Source organism: Oryctolagus cuniculus, chromosome 13 (genome assembly GCF_964237555.1).
Source record: "Oryctolagus cuniculus chromosome 13, mOryCun1.1, whole genome shotgun sequence".
Taxonomy (NCBI): Eukaryota; Metazoa; Chordata; class Mammalia; order Lagomorpha; family Leporidae; genus Oryctolagus; species Oryctolagus cuniculus.
The window spans coordinates 14,449,049-14,471,496 of NC_091444.1; the positions used below are offsets into that span (position 1 = coordinate 14,449,049).

Genomic DNA, 22,448 nt, shown 5'->3' on the forward strand with positions numbered 1-22,448 from the left:
AGTCCCCTTCTACCTCTCATTTTCTTCTTTCTCACTTGATGAATTGACAAAAATGCAAATCCAGTAGGCAAGTAGTATATCCCAACCTTTGTGATAAGCTTACTAGAGTAATAAACAATAAAAGAATTGCAAGGGAACACTGTTGAGGCCATGAGGAGGGTGTGTGGTGATACGAGGCGGTCTGACGTACTTCTGTTTTTTGTTTGATTTCTGATCGTATCAAAGAAAGACTTTGTTTTTTACATGTATCTTCAACTTTTTAAATCTAATATTACCCATCAATCCGTTTCCTAAATATTTACCCCTAGTGAAATGAAAACTTATGTGTATATAGACGTTTCATGTAGCTTTATTCAAAATTGCCCTGAACTGGAAACAGTGCATTCAACTGCAGTTGAAGAATAGAAAGGCCTAGTGTGGCTTGTCCATTCAACTTAGAAAACCGTGAATGACTATACATGATAACATGGTGAATCTCGGGTACACTGGGCTGAGTGAAAGAAGCCACGCTCAGAAGCTGCGTTCATATGGCGTCTAGCCAATAGAAAACCATAGGGACTGCATACAGATCAGTGATCATTAGATACTGGGGGAGGTTTGACTGTAAAGGGGCATGGGACCTTGTGGGCTGGTAGCGCTGTTCTGTGTTTTGGTTCTCATGGTTATGTGATTCTGTTTTTCAAACTTGCTGAAATTATACACTAAAAACGACAATTTCACTGTATGTAGATTGTAACTTACACTTAACAAGTCATAAAAGTACACAAAAGTAGAAAGCATATAGATGAATGGGCATTTGGCCTGTCGGTTAAGCTACCAGCTGAGACACCCATGTCCCATATTGGGGTGCCTAGGTTCAGGACCTGCCCCTGGCTCTACTCCCTGCTTCCTGCTAATGCACACTCTGGGAGGCAGCAGATGATGGCTCAGTTGGTTGGGTGCCTGCCACCCACATAGGATTCTAGGATTGAGTTCCCAACTCCTGGCTTCTGCCTGGCCCAATCCCAGCTGTTGGGGACATTTGGGGAGTGAATCAGATGATGGGAGCGCGCTCTCTCTCTCGCTCGCTCTCTCTCTTTTTCTGCCTCTCCAATAAGTAAATTTTAAAATGGCACCTATGTATTCCTGAAAATAAAAAGCGGCATGAAGTAAAAAATGTACTTTTTCTTTTCTCAGAAGTCTCTAATGGGAACCTTGGAACACTTCAATTCCATTTACCTCCCCCCCCCCACTACATATTGCTTTTCCTGTGTTTCAGTTCTAGATTCATTGCTAACTCTACTCCCTTCCATCTGCTGTTTCATGTAACATTGATACAGATGATACAGAAAATGAAACATTTGAAGTGAAATTGTAGCCATGATTTCCTTTTTACCCATAAATAACTCTGTGTGTGTTTCCTAAAAACACATACTATATTATGTGTAATATTATATATATATATAATCCCAGTTCAGTTATGTGAAGCAATTTGGCATTGCTACACTATTATTACTAATGTGCAGACATTCAGATTTTCTCATTCATTCAAATTATCCCAGACATAGTTCTTATAGCAAAAGGAAACCTTGGATTATTCTTTATATTTAGTTGTTTTTTCCCTTTGTCTGAAACAGTTCTTCAATGTTTGCTTTTCAGACAGAGTATTGAAGAGGACAGGCTAGTTGTTTATAGATGACCTTAATTTTGGTTTACCTGGTGTTACCTCATGACTAAATTAAGGGTTTGTTCCAACTTGGATATGAAAATATCCTCAACATTACTGAGCATCACAGAAAGGCAAATTCAGTCCACAGTGAAATGTCATCTCATGCCAGGCAGATTGACTGTTATCAAAAGGTCAAAAGATAAGTGTCAATAAGGATATGGGAAAAAAATTTTTTTTTCACACTGCTGGTGGGGATAGAATTTGGTACAGACATCGTGGAAAGCAGTATGGAGCTTATTCAAAAAATTAGAAACTGAACCACCGTAGCATCCTACAATCCCTCTTCTGGGTATGTCAGATGGAAGTGAAATCAGTACGTGAAAGAGATATCTGCACGTCAGTGTCCCTGGAGCACTATCTATGACAATTAAGATGGGATCAGCTTAATGCCCATCAACAGATGAATGCATAAAGAACATGTGGTCTAAGCATGTGTATACTAACTAACTTGTTTTCTGGCAAAGTAGGGTGTTTTGAGGTCAGGTTATACTTTTCCAGCTCTGGCCCTGGAACTAAACATTTCTCCAAAGAGCGCTGATTCCTTTAAGTGAAGAATGGTTTACAAATCAAGATTGGTGCTAGATTAGCTTAATGATTAGATGATCTAGGAACTGTTCTCTTCAATCTGATAGTTATCTTGGTGGTTTTTAAAAGCTTGCCTATGATAACAGAAGTATAAGAATGGAGTATTGATTCTAAGCACTTATAGGGACTATTTCTGATAGAAACGTGTCACATTAAGAAATCTTGGATGACTCAGTGAGTGAAATGGAGACAGGAGGGTGAGGTCAGGAGTATTCCTGCTGAATGGGGACTTCGGACCAAGAAAAGCATTTCGCTTTGGGTTTGAGTGTTCAGCCCCCTTGAAAATTTCTGTGATGTCTTTTCATTTTGTAGGAGTCACTTGTCAGTAGCTTTGTTTTGGACAGGTGTATTGTTATTTTAATGTGTTTGCTTCTCTGTCTATATTGTTATTCTTAAGTTATACTTGTTTTGATCAATGAAAAAGTCTTAATATTCTCTCAATATTTCAGTGTTACATACAACTGTAAGGAATACTAAAGACTTTATGAATAACCTTGAATATTGAAGGGAAATGTCATCTTGAAAAAAAGGGAAACTAATAAATAAGTTTGGGTTAGTGTATTTCCATTCATTAGAATTCTGAAAAATAAAAAATAAAAACTTCCCCTGAAATTGTTTGTCTGGAATCTCTCTCTGGGTTTGAATGCACATAGTTTCACATTTAAGATTTCATATTGGGTCAAGGATCAGTTGTGAAGAAATTGTGATGGGGCCAGCATTGTCAACACCAGTTAAGCTGTTGCTTGTGATGCCACCATCCCATATTGGAGCACTGGTTGGCATCTGGGCTGCTCCACTTCCAATGCAGCTCCTTCTAATGGCCAGGGAAAGCAGTGGAAGATGACCCAAGTGCCTGGGCCCCTTCTGTGTGGGATACCCAGATAGAGTTCCAGTCTCCTGGCTTCTTCCTGGCTGTTGTGACCATTTGGAAAGTGAACCAACAGATGCAAGGAGACTTTCTTTCCCTGTCTCTCCCTCTCTGTCATTTTCCCTTTCAAATAACTAAAATAAATATTTTATAAAAAAGAATTTGTGATAGCATAATGCAGTTATCAAAAGATGAATTTGGAAACAAAGAAGAAGCCTTATTTTTTTTTTTTTAAGATTTATTTAATTGAAAGAGTTACAGATAGAGAGAAGAAGAGACAGAGAGAGATCTCCCATCTGTTGGTTTACTTCCCAAATGTTCACAGTGGCGAGCACTGGGCCGGGCCCAAACCCAGAGTCTGGAGCTTCATCCAGGTCTCTCACAGGGATGATGGGGCCATCTTCCTCTTCTTCCTCAGGCCATTAGCAGGTAGCTGGATTTCAGATGAAGTAGCCAGGACACAGCTGGAGCCTATATGGAATGCCAGTGTTGCAGGCAGTGGCTTTACTGCTGTGCCACAATGCTGGCCCCAAGGAAATCTTTTTTTAATGAATAGAATCTACAGGTACCCTTTGTTTGGAATCAGATTTGTGTTAAATTTTAGATCAAGTTAGAAACTGAATTTGAAAGGATCTAGGATTGATCTTTATATCTTTCTTCATTGTTAAGTAATTTTTTTGTTGTAGAATGAAGGAAATACTTTTCCTTAGCTGAAAACTCTAATACTAATTACAAATTATTTTTTTTTGTAAAAGATAAGTTTTTTTTTGACAAAAATAGTGACCATAAGTAAAATATCTCCAGTGGGTTTTATTATGGGTGTATTTTGAGCCTCATCTTTTTAAAAAAATGCTTTTATTATATATGTTTTAATATATTTTGTAGTTAGCAAAGAATTAGGACAGTTATTTTGAAATGTATATTGGTTTTTTAGGTCACTTTCTGCAAAATATGAAACTTTCGAAGATGAATTCATTGGGGATGTCTAAAGATAGAAATTAAAAGCTTTGTATTTTGATTAAGATTTTGGCTAAGAATATATCAACTCTAATTGTTTAATTCAAATAATATTCAGGAAAACATATACACTTAGCATAATTTCGTATGCTGATAATTATCTCAGTGTTAATTTTAGAATTCTTAAAATGTATTAACTATTGGAACTAGGAAAGATTTTTTTATTTAAACTGATGTTGTAATAGTATGTCAGTGCTCAAATATGATGGTTATCTCATTGTTTCCTTGAGGACTGTGTTATTATTTATAATATATTATTTTCTTTAATAATTTTATAATAGGGATTATATGAATTTTCAGCCCACTGGCAGACCTGAGTTCTTAAAACTGAACAGTTGCACCAGTGTTGTGGTACAGTGGGATAAGCCTCCACTTGCGATGCTGGCATCCAGTGCTGGACTCAGACCACCTGGGAAGAAGCAGAGGATGGTTTAAGTGCTGGAGCCCCTGTCACCAACGTGGCAGACCCACATGGAGTTCCTGGCTCCTGGCTTTGGCTTAGCCTGGCCCTGGCTTTTTCTGGCATTTGGAGAGTGAATCCTACAAAATCTCTGTCTCTTTCTCTCTCTCTCTCTCTTCTCACGTACATTTCTTTCTTCTCTTTCTTTGCCCCTCCCCTCCATTTTTCAAATAAATACATAAGTTTTTAAGAAACTGAGTTTTAAAAATTAAGTAAGCTTTAGTGTTTGTTCACAATTCACATTCCTAATTTTGTACTTATATTTTCTATAAAACATATGGCTATATACAAGAATAGGGAAAGTGTTTTTACCTTAATGTACACTAAGTTTGTGGAGATATGTGAAAATATTTGTGGTATTTGAAAGATTTGGAGGAACTGGTATGCTTAGGAAAAAACTTTTCAATCACATTATAAGGCTTTAATTATAATGAAAAACTGGTTTAAGAATTAGAAGACAGCGTATTAAACTCCTCTTCCTTAAGGATTCTATAGAACATATTTTGGCTATTATATAACTTTTTATAAGTGATTTTTCATCTAATAATTCACATTTGGTTTTTCTGAATTATTCCCATCCTGTTCTCTGCTTTTCCTGCCCTATTTTTATTTTTTGTGTGTGAACTATTTGGATGGTGTTAGTACCACATACTGTTTCCCTCATGCTAACATCTTAGAATCCACACTTTACTTTTCCATCACCACCCATATCTAAAAGTCTAAGCGTTAATGACTTTGAAATCTGTCCTCTGTTTCCTGTTTACTTTCACTTTTCTTTCATTCAGCAGATGTTTACTGAGTGGTTATTGAATGTTTCAGGTACTGACTGGAGAATTTAACGGGAAACAGAATGAGAGTTCTTGCCTTGATATTGCTTAAATTCTAGCACAAGTAAAAAGCAAGATACTGTAAATTGTTGAACGATTGTAACAGCTGTGTAGGCAGAAGGATTGATGATATGAAAGGTAAACAAGGTAGAGAGGAGGTGTACCACTTAGGAGAGTGTGACTAGGATGAGCCTGATTTTGAGCCAGACATGCAGGCAGATGTGCTGGGCCTAGAAGAACAAAATACAAAAGCCCTGATTCCTGAAAGGTCTCAGGAGGTTTCAAGAACAGACGAGGAGTTCAGTGTCTGTGGAAGGTGGATAGTGAGGGACTGCACCAAGCTAATGTGGGAGAGAGAGGCGTGGATTACCCACAGGGCCCTGTAGTATTTGGCAGGGAGTTTGGATTCTATTCAAGAGTAATGTGAGTGTCATGGTTTGATTTATGTTTTTAAAATGTCACTACAGAGAGACTGGGGGAAAGGAGAGACCAAGCAGTAGTAGGTCCCAAGTGGAGACATAAAGCAAACTTGTTCTAGCGAAGCATTAGTAGCAATGGAGGAACATGGACACGTTTGAGGTACATTGTGGAAGTAGAACAAACAGCACTTAATGATGGGTTTGCTGTGGGAGCAGGGAGTTAGGAAAAGGGAAGACTACAAAGTGTACATTGCAGACGTTTGGCTAGACCAGGTCTACTCAAAGTATGGCTGCAGACTTCTGGGAATAGGGGTTTAAGCATAGGTGTTTGGTGGGGATCCTTGACACCCTTTATTGTGGTTTTCAGGATTAAAATGATGTTTGTAATAATTCTAAGACATAAGACATTACCTGCAAAGCCAGTAGTGCCTTAATTTTAATCAATACAGTGGCACCAAACTGTACTAGTCTTTTTTTTTTTTTAAAGATTTATCTATTTATTTGAAAGTTGGTGTTACACAGAGAGAAGGAGAGGCAGAGAGAAAGAGAGAGAGAGGTCTTCTGTCCGTTGGCTCACTCCCCAAATGGTGGCAACAGCTGGAGCTGTGCCGATCCGAAGCCAGGAGCCAGGAGCCTCCTCTAGGTCTCCCACGCGTCAGTAGGGGCCCAAAGACTTGGGCCATACTCCACTGCTTTCCCAGGCCACAGCGGAGAGTTGGATCAGAAGTGGAGCAGCCGGGGCATGAACCGGTGCCCACATGGGATGTCAGCACTGCAGGCAGCAGCTTCACCCGCTTTGTCACGGCGCCGACCCCTGTACTAGTCTTTATATTTATTTGCTTGCACTTGTACAAAGAAAGAATGCAAGCTTCACTTAAAAAGTCCTTGATGAAGTGATAAAGAATATTATTCCTTTCAAACTCAACCTTTGAATATGTCTTTTTTTTTTTAAGGTTTACTTTATTTTTTGAAAGACAGAGTTATAGAGAGACGTAGAGACAGAGGTCTTCCATCCGCTGGTTCACTCCCCAGATGGCCGCAACAACTGGAGCTGTGCCGAACCGAAGCCAGGAGCTTCTCCTGGGTCTCCCATGTGGGTGCAGGGGCCCAAGCACTTGGGCCATCCTCTACTGCTTTCCCAGGCCACAGCAGAGAGTTGGGTCGGAAGAGGAGCAGCTGGGACTAGAACCGGTGCCCATATGGGATGGTGGCGCTTTAGGCCAGGGTGTTAACCTGCTGTGCCACAACGCTGGCCCCGAATACATATCTTTAATATGACACGTGATGTAATGGGAAGTAGTCTTAAAACACGATGTCAGCAAGGTTGTGTCCAGAAAAAGTATTTGTGGGGTGGGTAGAGCACGGCATCTCCTGTTTCTGTGGGACACCATTTTTACTTGAAAGAACAAGTGACAAAGTGTGGTTATTCAGACAGATGTTTTATAGACATTTTCTTGAAAACTACTTGTCATTTGAAGGACATTATTTGTTGCCAGTGATAAAATTGGGACTTTTAAAGTGAAATTGGGCCAGCGCCGCTGCTCACAAGGCTAATCCTCTGCCTGCAGCGCCGGCACACCAGGTTCTAGTCCCGGTTGGGGCGCCGGATTCTGTCCTGGTTGTCCCTCTTCCAGTCCAGCTCTATGCTGTGGCCAGGGAGTGCAGTGGAGGATGGCCCAAGTGCTTGGGCCCCTGCACCCCATGGGAGACCAGGAGAAGCACCTGGCTCCTGGCTTCAGATCAGCGCAGTACAACGGCCGCAGCGCACTGGCTATAGCGACCATTTTGGGAGGTAAACCAACGGAAGGAAGACCTTTCTCTCTGTCTCTCTCTCTCACTAACTCTGTCAAATAAAACAAATTTTTTTTCAGCTTTAATTGCCAATATGAGGAATATTAATAATTTAGGATAACTGAGTTTCTGTTCACTAGTTAATTGAAAGACCGATACCATTGAGAAAGTTTCAAAAAGACAAGTTATGGAGTAGAAGATACTTGTAACAAATGACTCATGTCCAGAATATTCTTATTTCTGGTTGTAGTGTGTGATGAAGTGAAGATGTGTTTTAGTTTCCCCAACAGTTAATCCTGATTAAAGGGACTTAACAAGGGACTGGCGCTGTGGTGCAGCGGGTTAACACCCTGGCCTGAAGCATCGGCATCCCATGAGGGCGCTGGTCTGAGACTCAGCGGCTCCACTTCCAATCCAGCTCTCTGCTGTGGCCTGGGATAGCAGTGGAAGATGGCCCGGGTACTTGGGCCCCTGCAACTGCATGGGAGACCCAGCGGAGGCTCCTGGCTCCTGGCTCCTGGCTCCTGGCTTCGGATTGGCGCAGCTCCGGCTGTTGCGACCAATTGGGGAGTGAACCTGCGGATAGAGGACCTCTCTCTCTCGCTCTCGCTCTCTCTTTCTCTGCCTTTCCTCTCTCTGTGTAGCTCTGGCTTTCAAATGAATGAATAAATCTTTTCTTTTTAAAAAAGGGACTTACAAAATTTTAGTTAAAATATGACATTTATAAAGAACTTAGAAGCACTTGGCAGTGAGTAGAATTAGGGCAAAAGTAAAAGGCCCATGAGAGTCTCGCAGGCATGGAGAGCCAAGGCACTGTGGCCAAAACGACCTGAATGAAAGATCTTGGTGAATGAGATCCCAGCAGAAAGAATGGGCCATCAAAGAAGGAGGCACCTTTCTCTGCAGGGAGGTTGGAACCTGCACTGTGATATGGCCTTGACTAAATAAGATCAGAGTTGGTGAACTCAGGAGGCTTCCATAGCCTTGACAGCTGGTGGCAAGAGCCTCGAGTGATTACTGACGTCATAAATAAGAGTGTCAATTGTTAAGTCAACAACGGGAGTCACTGTGCACCAGCTCCCCACGTAGGATCTCTGTCCTTAATGTGTTGTACTATGAGAATTAATGGTAAAACTACTAGTTGAACAGTACTCTGTATCTTGTGCGGTTGTGTGGGTGCAGTCTGTTGAAATCTTTACTTAGTATATATTAAGTTGATCATCTGTATATAAAGATAATTGAAAATGAATCTTGATGAAGAGTGGGATGGGAGAGGGAGTGGGGGATGGGATGGTTGCGGGTGGGAGGGAGGTCATGGGGGAAAAAGCCACAACAATGCAAAAGTTGTAAATTTGTATTTATTAAATAAAAAAAAAATCCTGTGCGAAAAGCCAAAAAAAAAAAAAAAAAAAAGAATTAGGGCAAAAGTAGCTGCTGCAGACCAGACGCTATGTCTCATCGATCTTTGCAGTTCTGGAGTCTTGTGTGGTGCCTGGTGTGTAAATGATCTTCAGCATATGTTCACTGAATTCATGGATGAATGCTTTGTAATCATAAATAAAGTATGCGTAAAGAGTAAACTTTCTTAAGTAAGGACTGCCCTTTTCCTTTTATGCCAAAAAAGTATGCAGTAAGCATTACAGTTGAATGACAATAGAAATACTAACATTTTTAGAAAATGAGGATAAGGTGATTTAAAAATATTGGGCGTGGTTATGGGGGCTTGCCATGGTATTTATCTTCTCATAATGGGCAGGATAAAGAGAAGTGTTTCTGATCTATGGACAGATTGGGGAGAAGAAATTCACCTCAGGAAATCAGATTGTCTAAGCATGTGGTGCTGTTGGAGAAGTGGAAATGGTTGAGATAGTGAATGTTTGTGTGAGCTCCACAGGCCTTGGGTAGAATGAGGTGGCAAGAATGAAAGCCTCAGGTGTGTCTCTCATGCAGGGGTGGGGAACGTCTGGCCCGTGGGCCATATAAGGCCTGCAAAAGCATTTGGTCTGGCCCTCCCAAGGCAACTGCAGGTGAGACTCAAAATTTGCTAAATCTATAGCAGGCCAACTTTTAAGCTGATAATTTTGTGTGGCCTGCAAATGCTGTTATAAATATCCAAATTGCCCTTGGCAGAAAAATGGTTCCCCACCCCTGCTCTAGTGTTTAAATGCAACGGTTGGGTAGATGATGACTGACATACATTGGTAATGGTTCCATTGTTTAACTTTCAACTTAACTTTTGCAGAATTCTAAGTTGCTGTTGCTTCAGACAATGGATGAACAGTCTCAAGGAATGCAAGGGCCCCCTGTTCCTCAGTTCCAACCACAGGTAATTTATTCTGATTATGAGAGCAGAATCATTCGCATGTATTAAATATGTGTAAGGCAAGAGTGTATTTACAGTGTCCTTAGGACATAAGGTAGCCCAAAATGCTAATTTTGAATTTCCAGTTTTAGAGTTGCTTTAAAAATTTTGATTTGATCTGTGTTTGTTCTCATGTACAGACATGGAAATGAAAGGGCAACTTTCGCTTTTAGCTTAGAGTGACTGCTAGGCTTTAAGGGTTAATAGCAGGCTTAGGCGCACAGGAGGAAGAGAACAGGTGAGGCTGTGCCCAGGTTTGGGCAGTGCCTGTGTCTCTTGTGCCTGCCTCTCTGCTCTCGCGGGCAGACGTTGCTTTGCACACAATAACCTTTATTGTTGCTTTTCTCTCCTGTCTAGTAGTGCCCTGCTTGTTTGTTCTAAAATAAAATAAAGTAAAACGAATGCTTTAGTCAAAATGTAGATGCACTATTGAAATATATTATTTAGCATCTAGCATTCATGAAGAGTGCTAGCTGTAGAGTTTGATAGGTAATGATAGGTTAAATAACAGGATGGGGGTACCTCTTTTTTCTTTTGTCATTCTCTTTTTTCTTGTTGTCATTCATAAAGACTCTTTCTCAGTATGGGCTTTGAGGCCTTCTGCAGTAGGTCCCAAATACACTTTGCTAGCCTTGTGCTGTTTTTGCTTGCTTAGTGTTTGTCAAAGTGTTTGAGGAACTGATAGAAGTTCTCTCAACTGAGTTCTGTAATCAAATGAGTCTGGGAGAACTGAGGCAAACACTTGTCACTATGGCAGAATGTCCTCCTATCTATCTAGCTAGCTAGCTACCTACCTACCTACCTATCTGTTGCATACTAATGTGCATTGTGAATTTGGAGGAGAAGAATAGTGTGAGTTATGTCTTCCACACTTACTCATCTGTGGAATCATATTTCAGTGCAATATTGACTTCTGCAGAAGCACAGTTCAGAAAATACTGCCAACAACAACACCACCCTCTTTTATACCCTCCATATGCCTCCGGCTTTTCACATCCTGCCCATCCTTCAAGGACCCTATAAGATACCTTCTCTGGAGCAGGCGTTTTGCTCAGTGGTTCCAATGCTGACTGCTTTGGACGTCCGCATCTCATATGGAGCACCTGGCTTCCAGTCCTAGCTCCACTGATTTTGGTTTCTGCTAAAGCAGCCCCTGGGAGGCAGCCATGATGGCTTCAGTAGGTGGGTACCTGCTACACCTGTGGGAGACCCTGATGAAATTTCTGGCTCCTGGCTTCAACCTAGCCAAACCCTGGCTGTTGCAGGCATTTGGGGGGATGAACCAGTAGATGGAAGATCTCTTTATTTCTCTCTCTTTTTCTGCTTCTTTGAAAAGAAAAAATTTTTGTTGCTTTTTTTAAATGTCAGTTTTACCATGAAGCATTGTATGGGCTTCTGAGTGTGATCCGTTTTCTTGGAAACTCTGATGCACTACTTGTCTCTCTTCTGATGTTCCTGACAACTTGAGGTTGAAATTTTGAGGTACATGACCGTGTGTTGTCTGTCTGGTGCCCTGTGGCACTTCAGTTCTTCATCCAGAGCAGGGAATCAATGAGAATATGTAACTAAAACCAGTCGGGAACTCCTTAAAACAACCAGGCTTAAATTAGCCTTTCCTTAATAGCAGTTCATTTTGTTTTACTTATTGAGTTCTCTGTATTGAGCAGAACTCTTTTAAAGTAAGGCCAGTATTTCTATTTTGAGAAGTTTTTTTTTTAAATATGCCATCTGTATTTTGTGTTATAGTCGTAAGTTCTATTGCCAAGATCATGATAAACAACCTCTTGTATGTAGACATATCTTAGTGCCAATTTTACACACATCCACAGGCACTGTTTTTTTATATTGCTTCTGGTGAAGACAATAAAAGGACACCTCTAAAAATTAGGTAGTTCATGTTACGATTTTGGAATTCACAGGTTTGAACAGCCCTGTGTGTCAAAGGAAAAAAACATAGTCCTTTCAGTTTTGTCTCCTGCTGATTCACCTCCCAGGAGAGGTCGGAGCGACAGTTGGAAGCAAAAATGAAGATAATTATTTTCCTGGGAGACGCTTGGCCGCCACACAGTGTAAATTTCAAAATTATAGAAATGGTTCTGCTTTTCTTTTCACACTGTTCCTTTCGCTTCTGCCTCCTGCTGCTGCTCCCGCGTGGGCACACCTCTGTCTGTGGAGATAGGCAAGTGTCAGCCAGGCTCTGGCTGCCGCGGCACGTGGGGGAAGGGAGTCTCTGCAGTCAGACTGATGGTGTGAGACAGTGAAAGGAAGATTCCTTGACAAGAGCTTATAGGCTTTTTTGCTTATTAAGTCTTTGAAAAATGTTACTGCTCTCGGTAGCATCATTCTAGAAGACGGGGAAAGGACAGCGTCTGCTTGGGTTGACAACCTTCTTTGCTTTTGTTCCACACCATTGGCCTGAATAATGGGGGTGATATGGCAACATATGGCTAGCCCAGTGACTTCTTTCACTTTGGTAATGCTAATGGAAGCCTGGCCATAAACTGAAACTGAGGGAGTCAGCTTTCCAAGTGTCAAATACCAATTCCCTTTTCTAATGATGAGTGATGTATGCTCTTGGCATCGCTGCCTTTCCTTTTCTTGTTTCAAGATGACTACTCTAACCCCATAATGCATAAATGTGGTCTCATTTTTAGTGTAGTACGAGTTCCCTTTAAGTTTTGGAATGTGATATTTATGTATCTTTTTTTTTTTGCATTACCCCCATTCTCTCAGATTTAGAGGCAGTCTTTTTTTGTCAGCTTTCCTTCTCCCTCTCCTTCCTTGATTCCTTCTATTAATGTATTAATGTATAAGGTACTAAAATGATATTTTGGTTAGATTGTTATCCTGTATATTTTCTTTGCATTTGAACTCTTGTTTGTGGAACAGTGAATTTGCCTTTCTTAATTTTTTTTAAACTCAGACTTCATAAAAGTTGATGATAAAGAAATAATGAAACATTTAGTTTTTATTACAAGACTAATTTTCAACAGTGAAAATTTGCAACTTTGTGATTATTTTGATTCATGGCCATTGAATAAAGAGGTCCATTATACATTCACCTCTTTTGTGTAAAAAGTTAAATGTAAAACAATAACAGTCAGTGCAGTCTGAAGTTTTTAGAGGATTAATTTTAATAATAATCAGAGGGTAGTTTATGCTTTTTTTTTTTCAAAGCCAAATGGAAAATAGCATAGTATTTTGACTGCCTGTGAGAGACAGAAGATTTCTCAGATCTTCAGGTAGGAAAATAGACATACTTTATTTTTACAGCTTGGAAAGTACAAGAACCTTGGCCTGGAGCCTTCCAACTCCGCCTGTAAGATAGACTGACCATTCCTTTAAGCTTCATGGGAGCACAAACTATTGTCTATTTGTGATATTGTATACTTGGCCATGAGTGTGAAGAGATGAAATGACGTTTACCTTGAACAAATTCAGTGAACCAATTAAGGTTCATTTAGGCTAGCAAGAGTAGCTCCCAGTGGACTATCTTGAGTGGGTATGATTTTGGGACTTGATAACTATATTGCCTTCCTCTCTCTTCCAAGAGCTTCTCTCTTTGTAAAATAAGGATCATTGGCCGGCGCCGCGGCTCACTAGGCTAATCCTCCGCCTTGCGGCGCCGGCACACCGGGTTCTAGTCCCGGTTGGGGCGCCGGATTCTGTCCCGGTTGCCCCTCTTCCAGGACAGCTCTCTGCTGTGGCCAGGGAGTGCAGTGGAGGATGGCCCAAGTGCTTGGGCCCTGCACCCCATGGGAGACCAGGATAAGTATCTGGCTCCTGCCATCAGATCAGCGCACTGCGCCGGCTGCGACAGCCATTGGAGGGTGAACCAACGGCAAAGGAAGACCTTTCTCTCTGTCTCTCTCTCTCTCTGTCCACTCTGCCTGCCAAAAAAAAAAAAAAAAAAAAAAAAAAAAAAAAAAAGGATCATTGACCTTGCTTCTTCTGATAAAGTAGTTTTCCCAAATGGCATTGAGTAGAGCTCTCATTTTTTAAAAAAATTTTTCATTCTTGATCACTTTCCTTCATTGAATATCTTTATTGATGTTGAAAGAGGAGAATGGGTGATAGCTATTTTGAGAAAAAAAACTTCTTGTCATAGTTTGAATTAATGGCCATGAACCTCAAGTAAAGCGTAATGCTGTTCAGTGGTGACGTCCTTAGTCCATTCACTTCCCACTCTCTTCACTCCCAGTCTCTGCTACCTCATATCTTTTCTCAGCGCAAGGCCTCAGCGTATCTTCCCCCATCCTATTATCAGCTCATGTGTTTGCTTCCTATTTCACTAGAAAAACAATCAGAAGACAACTTTCACAGTTTCCTCCCTTGGGTACCCCTCTTCTGGAATCTGCACTGCTGTGCTCTCCTTGTTTGTTGCTTGCAGGTAACTGGCCGCACTGTTTTCAAAGGCCAGATCCTGTTTCCTTCCCCTGCTCAGCTCCTGTGTTCCATTCCCTGCTCAGCTCATCCCCATTTTCTGGGTTCTTGCTACCATGGTATTATTCCTTCTGGAAAACAAACAAAGGAAAAACTCCTAAACGGAGTTTGCAAAGTTGCTTTCCCATTTCTCCTTGTTGTAGCAAATGCCTAGGTTTATCTGGCGTTCTGTTCCCCATTTCTCCTTTTTTCCTAACTTCTTTCTCCTCCTCTGTGCTACCTACGCCACTGTTGCCGAGATTCCCAGACCTGGCATTGCTCAGTCAAGGGATCAGTTCTCAGGTCTCATCTTATTTATCAGCTGCATTTGATAGAGTTGACCAAACTCTGAAGTCTTTTCTTCATTTGGCTTCCAGGGATCTTGTTTTTCACTTTCCTTGGGAGTCTATCCTTCAGTGAATTCTCCTCAATTCTTGAGCTTCTTAACATTGGTGTGTCCCAAGGCTCAATTCTTAGACTAGATAAATTGATCGATCCATCTCAATTTCTTCTAGTGTTGTGATTCTGTGCTGCTGACTTTCAAGTGTATATTTCAACCTGGCCCTCTGTCCTGAATTCCAGACTCATATTCAGTTGATTCCTTGATATAAAACTCACATGTCTGAATCATAATGTGATTGAAAGTGAACTCTACTTATTTCCTCCGATCTCTTCTACTCTCAGTTTTCACTATCTCAGTTGGTGGCAAGCTCAGGATTCCAGTTGCTGATGCTCATACTCTCATATTACAGCCATTCTTGACTTCCTCATATTTTTCTCATCTCAAATTTAATTTAACAGATACCAAAGAGACTGTCTTTAAATAGAAACTCTCTGCCTCTCAAATAAATAAAAATTTAAAAAGTATGTTTAGAATTGGAATAGTTCTTGCTCCCTCTGTTGCTGTCCCTCTGGTTAGAAGTTACATTCATTCTTTGCTTCTCTTATTTCAGTAGCTTCCTAATTGATCTCTTTGCTCTCAGCATTGCCCCCTTCCTCTTCAGTCTGTTTCCAGCGTAGCAGTCAGTGACCCTTGTAAAAGTTCTGTCAAACCACGTCTGTTTAAAAACCTATCGGTAATTTTCCATCAGGTTGCTCACTCATCTTCTTCAAGTACCTATTTAAATATCACCTTCTTTTAGGAGTCAATGAGAACTGATCCTTCCTACCCACCCACTATGCCTTCCCTGTTACATTTTTCTGCATCAGATTTTATCACCTTACCACTTTCTAGTTTGTGTATTGTTTTTCTTCTCTTCGAGGCTGAACTGTATCCCTGGTTCCCAGATTGGCACACAAAGTATTAGATTAATACTTGTTTTCATGTTTATTTATTTGAAAGCAGAGAGACAGAAAAGAACACACACACACACACAGTATCTTCCATCCATTTGTTTACTCCCAAATTATCTCAAAGGCCAGGGCTGGGCCAGGCTAAAGACAGGAGCCCAGAATCCTTCTGGGTCTCCCCACATGGATGGCAAGTAAATGGGGCATCTGCTGCTGCATTCCCAGGCACAAGAGCAGAGAGCTGGATCAGAAGTGGAACAGCCAGGACTCATACAGGTGTTCTGATGTGGGAGGCTGGCTTCACAAGCGGAGGCTTAACCTGCTGTGCCACATGAGTGCATACAAACTTGGTTTCAAATCAGCCTACCCTCTCTCTTTTCAAAGCACTATCTTATGAATGAAAATTAAAATATATAAATAGCTTCAGAATATCTCATTTGTTATACATGGAACCACCTGCATGCTTCATTTATCCTTGATTTTTTTCCACCTCCTTGCTCTAATGGGAACATAACTGTTTCCCCCAGGACACAAACCCTTTCAAGTGGAGGCCACACAGCCCAAGTGTCAGAAACATAGACCTTCCCATCCACAAAGTCTGTTCCAGACCGCCCGTGCTGGGAAATGCAGCTTTGTGACTTATGCCACCTGACTAAACGACTCTTCTCTTCCTTATTGCTGTTACCTTCTGGCTTCCTTATCACCTTTATCACTCCTCAGATTGAAAAGTTGACCACCAAAAAATTAAAAAAAAAAAAGAAAGAAAACTTGACCAGCTAGCTCACTCTCTTGTCATCTTCTCCTGGGTAGTTGTACAGCTGCCACCACCAGTACCTAATGATTATTGAGCTCTTTGCTCTTCCACTACACAGTCTCATTCTTTCCTAACAGAAGCCATATGGAGGCATTATTTTTCCCACTTTGCAAATGAGTAGATGAGATTCAGTCTAATTAACTAGCCTGCTGGTGGTCACATGGCTAGTAAGCCATAGAACTGGGATTTGGCCCTAGCCTGTTTGACTCCTAAGCCAGCTTATTAGCTTTCATAGGGAAAGTTCTAACATGTTCTGTGGCCCATCTCATCACCCCCATTACCATGACCCACCCTGCTCTTTCCATAGGTACCTCACACTTTCAGTCTTCAAGTTGAAATTTATTGCGTTCGACCCAAGGCTGCACTCCTGCTTGTGATTTTGGCTACCACCCATCCAGTTGCCCAAGCTAGAAACAAGGGAATCTCAGTCCATGTTTAGGCAGTTTCCATGGTCTGTTGGTTTGACTCTGAACTGTTCTCTACATCCTGATGGTAGCTACTCTAGTTCAGATTCTAGTCACCATGTATCTAGATTATCACAGCAGCTTGTTGCCTGGTCTCACTGTGCCGTTCCTAGTCCATTCTTCATACTACAACACAGATCATCTTTCTAAGTTATGTATTTGATTGTATTCTTGTTATTCTGGTTTCTCCAGGATAAATTCTGTTTTTTTTTTTTAAATATGACTTAGAGGATCTGCATTATCTGATCTCCTTTTATTTATCAAATTGCATTTTGTGCCATTCCCTATTTTGGACTCAGATTCTGTAGTGTCTTGATTATACCAATCATTTTTCCCTCTCCAAATCTAAGGTGATGAGGTGATGTTCTCAGTGACATTCAAGGGCATTTAGTCTCTGGTGGAATATAAAGTAAGTAAATAAATATTACTTATAAAAATGGTTTTATGGGGCTAACGCTGTGGCATAGTAGGTAAAGCCTCCCCCTACAGTGCTGGCGCGGGTTTGAGACTCAGCTGCTCCACTTCTGATCCAGCTCTCTGCTGTGGCCTGGGAAAGCAGTAGAACATGGCCTAAGTCCTTGGACCCCTGCACCCATGTTGGAGACCTGGAGAAAGCTCCTGGCTCCTGGCTTTGGATTGGCCTGGGTCCCACCGTTGTGGCCAGTTGAAGAGTGAACTAGCAGATGGAAAATCTCTTTCTCTCTCTCTCTCCCTCCCTCTGCCTCTGCCTCTCTATAACTCTGCCTTTCAAATAAATAAATAAAATTTTTTAAAAAATGGTTTTATGATAGTGGCCATGAGGGAAATATAATAGTAGATAAGATGCATAAATTTAGAAGACAATAACAATGTTATTCTGAGAAAATGAAGCTTATGGCGGGTTCTTCTCACTAGAAAGCTTCTAATACATGAAAATATACTGTACTGAGTACATTGTTCACTTTCATATAGCATATGTTAGATCAATATGTGTTAGTTAAGAAGTAAGAAACAAGTATTTGTATAATGGATGCTTAGTCTTAGATAAGTGAAAGTTAATTTCTAACTTCAGTTAAATATTGGTCAAACTATGTTTTATATTAAAGCTGTCAAATGAGAATGATTTTGAAAAATTTCAAGTGTTTGAGTTATATTTAAATTTAGATTAACTTTCCATGTTTGCATGTTCAGGCCTAAGAGTTCTTCATCTTAAGAAATTCAGATGATTTTGAAAAGAATGAGAATACACGGCTTCTTATCTGCTCTTTGGAATTTCTGTTTGAACAGTCTATTCAGAGAGATGTGGCCATAGATGAGGCTGACATTATTCAAAGTAGCTTTTTTTGAAACAGAGTTAAAAGCTCAAAAAATAGTTTTAATAATTACAATAATTAATTTATTCTATTTTTGAGAGTGAATTTGACATTTGGAAATATTCCAGAATCCTTTGGAGCCCTGTATTTACTTGGTGAATAGAATAAATGGTTTTGGTATTCTTTCTTTCTTTTTTTTTTTTAACCAAAATGAGATGTGTTCTTAAAAACAACCAATAGTTTTGTGCAGTTCATAGAATAGCTCTGATTGCAGTTCTAAAGGAGTGATTTCAAAGATGCTTTCAGTAGGGGAAACCTTTTTGGAGTCACGCAGTGGCTGGAAGAGCGTCATTGAATGTACGCTGTCTAATGTGCTCCTTCGAACTCCATTGTGATACCTTTATACAAGTTTCAGAATTTTGAGACATATTTCTTAGTCCAGTCACATTTCTATGGAATTGTAAGCCCTTTTTGTTTTTCAAGTTAAATCTCATTCAGCCCAGGAGTACCAGGATTTAGGAATGGAAACGTTTGCAGAAGAGTTTTGATGGGATACTTACCAGGGGATGAGGGAAGTGCCCAGAGTTAATCTACTCCAGCACTGACTAGTGCATGGGGGAGAAGGACCACAAATCAGATTGCCCGAGTGATGAGCGAAGTGAGACGAGATGGCCTGGGAGCGTCAGTGCTTACGGGGAAGAATACATAGAGCAGCTGGAAGGGGGCAGGAGGGCACTGCTGAGAGTGGTGGTGTAGAATGTGAGCTCTCAAGTCCTGCTGCCTGGGTCACTTCAAGAACTGCCTGGTGTCTGCTGCCTAGGTGTGTGTTAGAGGGCACGTTATTTCGTGTCTGTAAGTCTGTTTTCCTGTGAAAACATGAGGAGAATAAATCTCCTGGTTTGTTCCTCTTGGAGTTGAGTGGAGCTTTCAGTATGGTGCGTGACGTGTGGTTGGCACTCATTCAGTGTTAGTGCTGTCGATGATGGTCGTGTGTGCAGTTGTCTTGGCCCATGAAACTCTGTCCCCCTTACTTCTTCCATGCCACATTATACCCTTTAGTGTGTAGTATTTGTTGTTTACCTCCTGCCCAAACGTTAGCCTTGGTTACCTCAGTGAATGGCACCACTGTCCATCCAGGTGCGCAAGCCAAAAATCTGAGTCATCCTTGATCTCCCTGTCCTCAGCCCTGGTATTCAACTCATTGACAGATCTTTAGCCTCTGACTCAAGCTTGTCTCTTGATTTTGCCTGCTGTCTTTGCCTGCTACACTTCCCTTAGCTCTTCAGCCAAGTCCGTTAGCTTCTGTCTGGTCTCCCTGCTCCCACTCTGCTCTGCTCTCCTCTTCCCATTTCCTTCTCCATCCAGCAGCACAGTTGTCTTGTGAACTGTCTGTAAGAATGCAGGACAGTGCTCACCTGCTCAAGTCCCAGTTCCTTGCTCCTGCTGTCAAGGCTCTTGCCTTACCACTGCCCATGCTCAGAACTGCAGCCAATGCTACTTCTTGTTCCTGGAGTACATCACACTCGTTCCTTCCTGAAGACATTTTTTCCATCTATTCTTTCTGCTATGATTTCTGTTTCCTTGTCTTTTAATCACAGTGTAAATTTACATCCTTAACAAATCATCCCTAAGTTATCTGACCTAAAATAGCCACCCACTCATTCCCGTCACATTATCCTTTGTCATTTCTCTGCCTAGTACTTAACCATGCAGAATAACTGGTAGATACTATTATCTGTTTGCTTCTTGGCTTTGTTGTTACATATTTATTGTTTAAACTCCCTCCGTCAATGTTTGTGGAACACATTTCTTTGTCTCTCTTGCAAACAGGTTTTTTTTCTCTCCAAGTTTAACTTTGCAAATGAAACTGGTAGCGCTTGTGGGGAAAGGAGGGAATGGTAGTCTTTAAAATTAATTATCCTGTTTAAGATAGCCTAGGAGAGGTGATCAATATTTTTGGTTATATCATTTGGATGTAGTAATTGCTCTGCTGAGTAACAGAACTATTGATAATTAAATATTACAAATCCCAGCATATTATAAATGATTAATTAGGTAACTGACTTTGTATGGTTGCTCATTTTTCTTATGCTGAGTGAATTTTCTACTTTGTTTGATGAAAAGCCAGTTATCATGACTAACATTCGTATTTAAATTGGTAGAAACACAAATAATTAAGCCTTGCTGGCACATATGCCATTTTTTGTTTGTTCTTTTTGGTTTCCAGTGAGTATTGTAGAAAGCAATCTATGACAGTTATTTTAGATATTTTCAGGAAATGTGTTCTGGTTTGTGTAGTTTAGAGTTTAAGTAACATTCTTTTGATGATAAAATACCATAGCAGGAGCTCTATTGCTAAATGAAATTGAAGGGCATTTCAAAGTTGTATTGCTTTTGGCTGGCGCCATGGCTCACTAGGCTAATCCTCCGCCTTGCGGCACCGGCACACCGGGTTCTAGTCCCGGTCAGGGCACCGGATTCTGTCCTGGTTGCTCCTCTTCCAGGCCAGCTCTCTGCTGTGGCCAGGGAGTGCAGTGGAGGATGGCCCAAGTGCTTGGGCCCTGCACCCACATGGGAGACCAGGAGAAGCACCTGGCTCCTGGCTTTGGATCAGCACAGTGCACCGGCCGCAGTGGCCATTGGGGGGAGAACCAACGGAAAAGGAAGACCTTTCTCTCTGTCTCTCTCTCACTGTCCACTCTGCCCTGTCCAAAAAAAAAAAAAAAAAAAAAAAAAAAAAACAACAACAACAACAAAACAAAAAAAAAAACTTTAAACCTAAAAAAAAAAAAAAATACAGCTCCAACATCAAAAACTGAATAAGAAATAGCAATAGATATCTAATCAGAAAGGTGAGGTAGAAAAAAAATTATTGCTTTTAAAAATAATTTTAAAAAAGTATTGCTTTTAAGTTTTGGAGAAATTCAACCAGTTATAACAAAACATAATTTGTTTAAGTAACTGGTAATGTGGAAATTGCCAGTAAGGGATGAATTTGTAATAACAATGAAAATCTTACTAATGGTGTTAAATCTTGTAATTAATACTGGCTTGTATGTTAGATCATTGATAACAATACCTTTAGGAATTATCAGGACATAATTTTCTCTCTAGGGAGTCTGTTGAGTCCATGCTGTGACTCTTCTAATTTCCCCAGAGAGAATTATCATCATGATGTTATCCTGAATTACCTTATTGCTCAGTAAATGTCTTTGCCTTCCAATTTACAGAAAATTAAATAAATTAATTTAGTCCTGGGAAATTATTAATTATTTAAGGGGTCTGTACCTGTGAGAATAAGAGACAGTGGCTCACAGAACGAATTTTATTTAAAAAATGGAAAGGATTTATATGAAATAAATGCAGTAAACACAAGACTGACACGTAGAGTGAATTTAATCCCAATTACTGTTGTTAGCAAGAGCTGGTGTTAGGTGATTAGACTGTATTCAGATCGAGATATTTGTTAATAAGGCTATAGAACACTTAACATACTATATGAGTCTTCATTCACCTTAAGGTTTAGTTTCATTAGTTTCATATGTGACTTGAATATTTATGTTTCTGAGATCTCAGAATGCCTTTATAACATGGCCTGTGAGTACATAGATTCAGATATCTCAGTAACCTAAACTTAATAATTGAACACAGAATGTAATATAAATGCTTCCAAGATCAGTTTTAATTATTCTCATTAAGTATGGAGTTGTACATATTTTGTAGTTAGTAAGTATAAAGTAAAAAGTGTGTAGGCTTATATTTGTGTTGTCTGTGTTACTGTTTTGAAAATTTTTCCAAGAGTGAATCAGTTTGAAAATATTTATATGGAAGATTTAGTATATATTTAGTTATTTTAGAAGACATTGTGTGTTGAATTAGCCAATCAGCCTCTTAGTTTTTATTTGTCACAATATTATGTGGTTTCAAATCCACAGATTTATGGACTATGTATAGCTATTCTGCTTTTCAGTTAGTGATTTTCAGTTTTATTTTAAGCATGTTTCAACTAAATAACCTAATTGTAACCAAACATGGTTTTATGTATTAAATACTTTCCTCCCATAATTATTCAAAGGACTTAGGATAGAGTGGCTACAGTTAGATACATTGTAATGTCACATATTTGGTC

At 40.3% G+C, this 22,448-nt stretch overlaps 1 protein-coding gene across 4 annotated transcripts in view; it reads left to right on the plus strand.

Moving 5' to 3' along the window:
• Window positions 1–22,448, plus strand: part of NEK7 (NIMA related kinase 7) — a 148,372-nt gene that overhangs the window by 50,850 nt on the left and 75,074 nt on the right. For 3 of the 4 annotated variants that reach the window (XM_051821072.2, XM_070055072.1, XM_070055070.1), the window contains exon 2: window positions 9,918–10,001. In XM_051821072.2, coding sequence (XP_051677032.1) covers window positions 9,945–10,001 — 57 coding nt within the window. In that variant the 5' untranslated portion in view covers window positions 9,918–9,944. Of the gene's footprint in view, window positions 1–9,917; window positions 10,002–11,619 lie in introns of those variants that run through there. The other variant, XM_070055071.1, reaches the window with a different exon arrangement.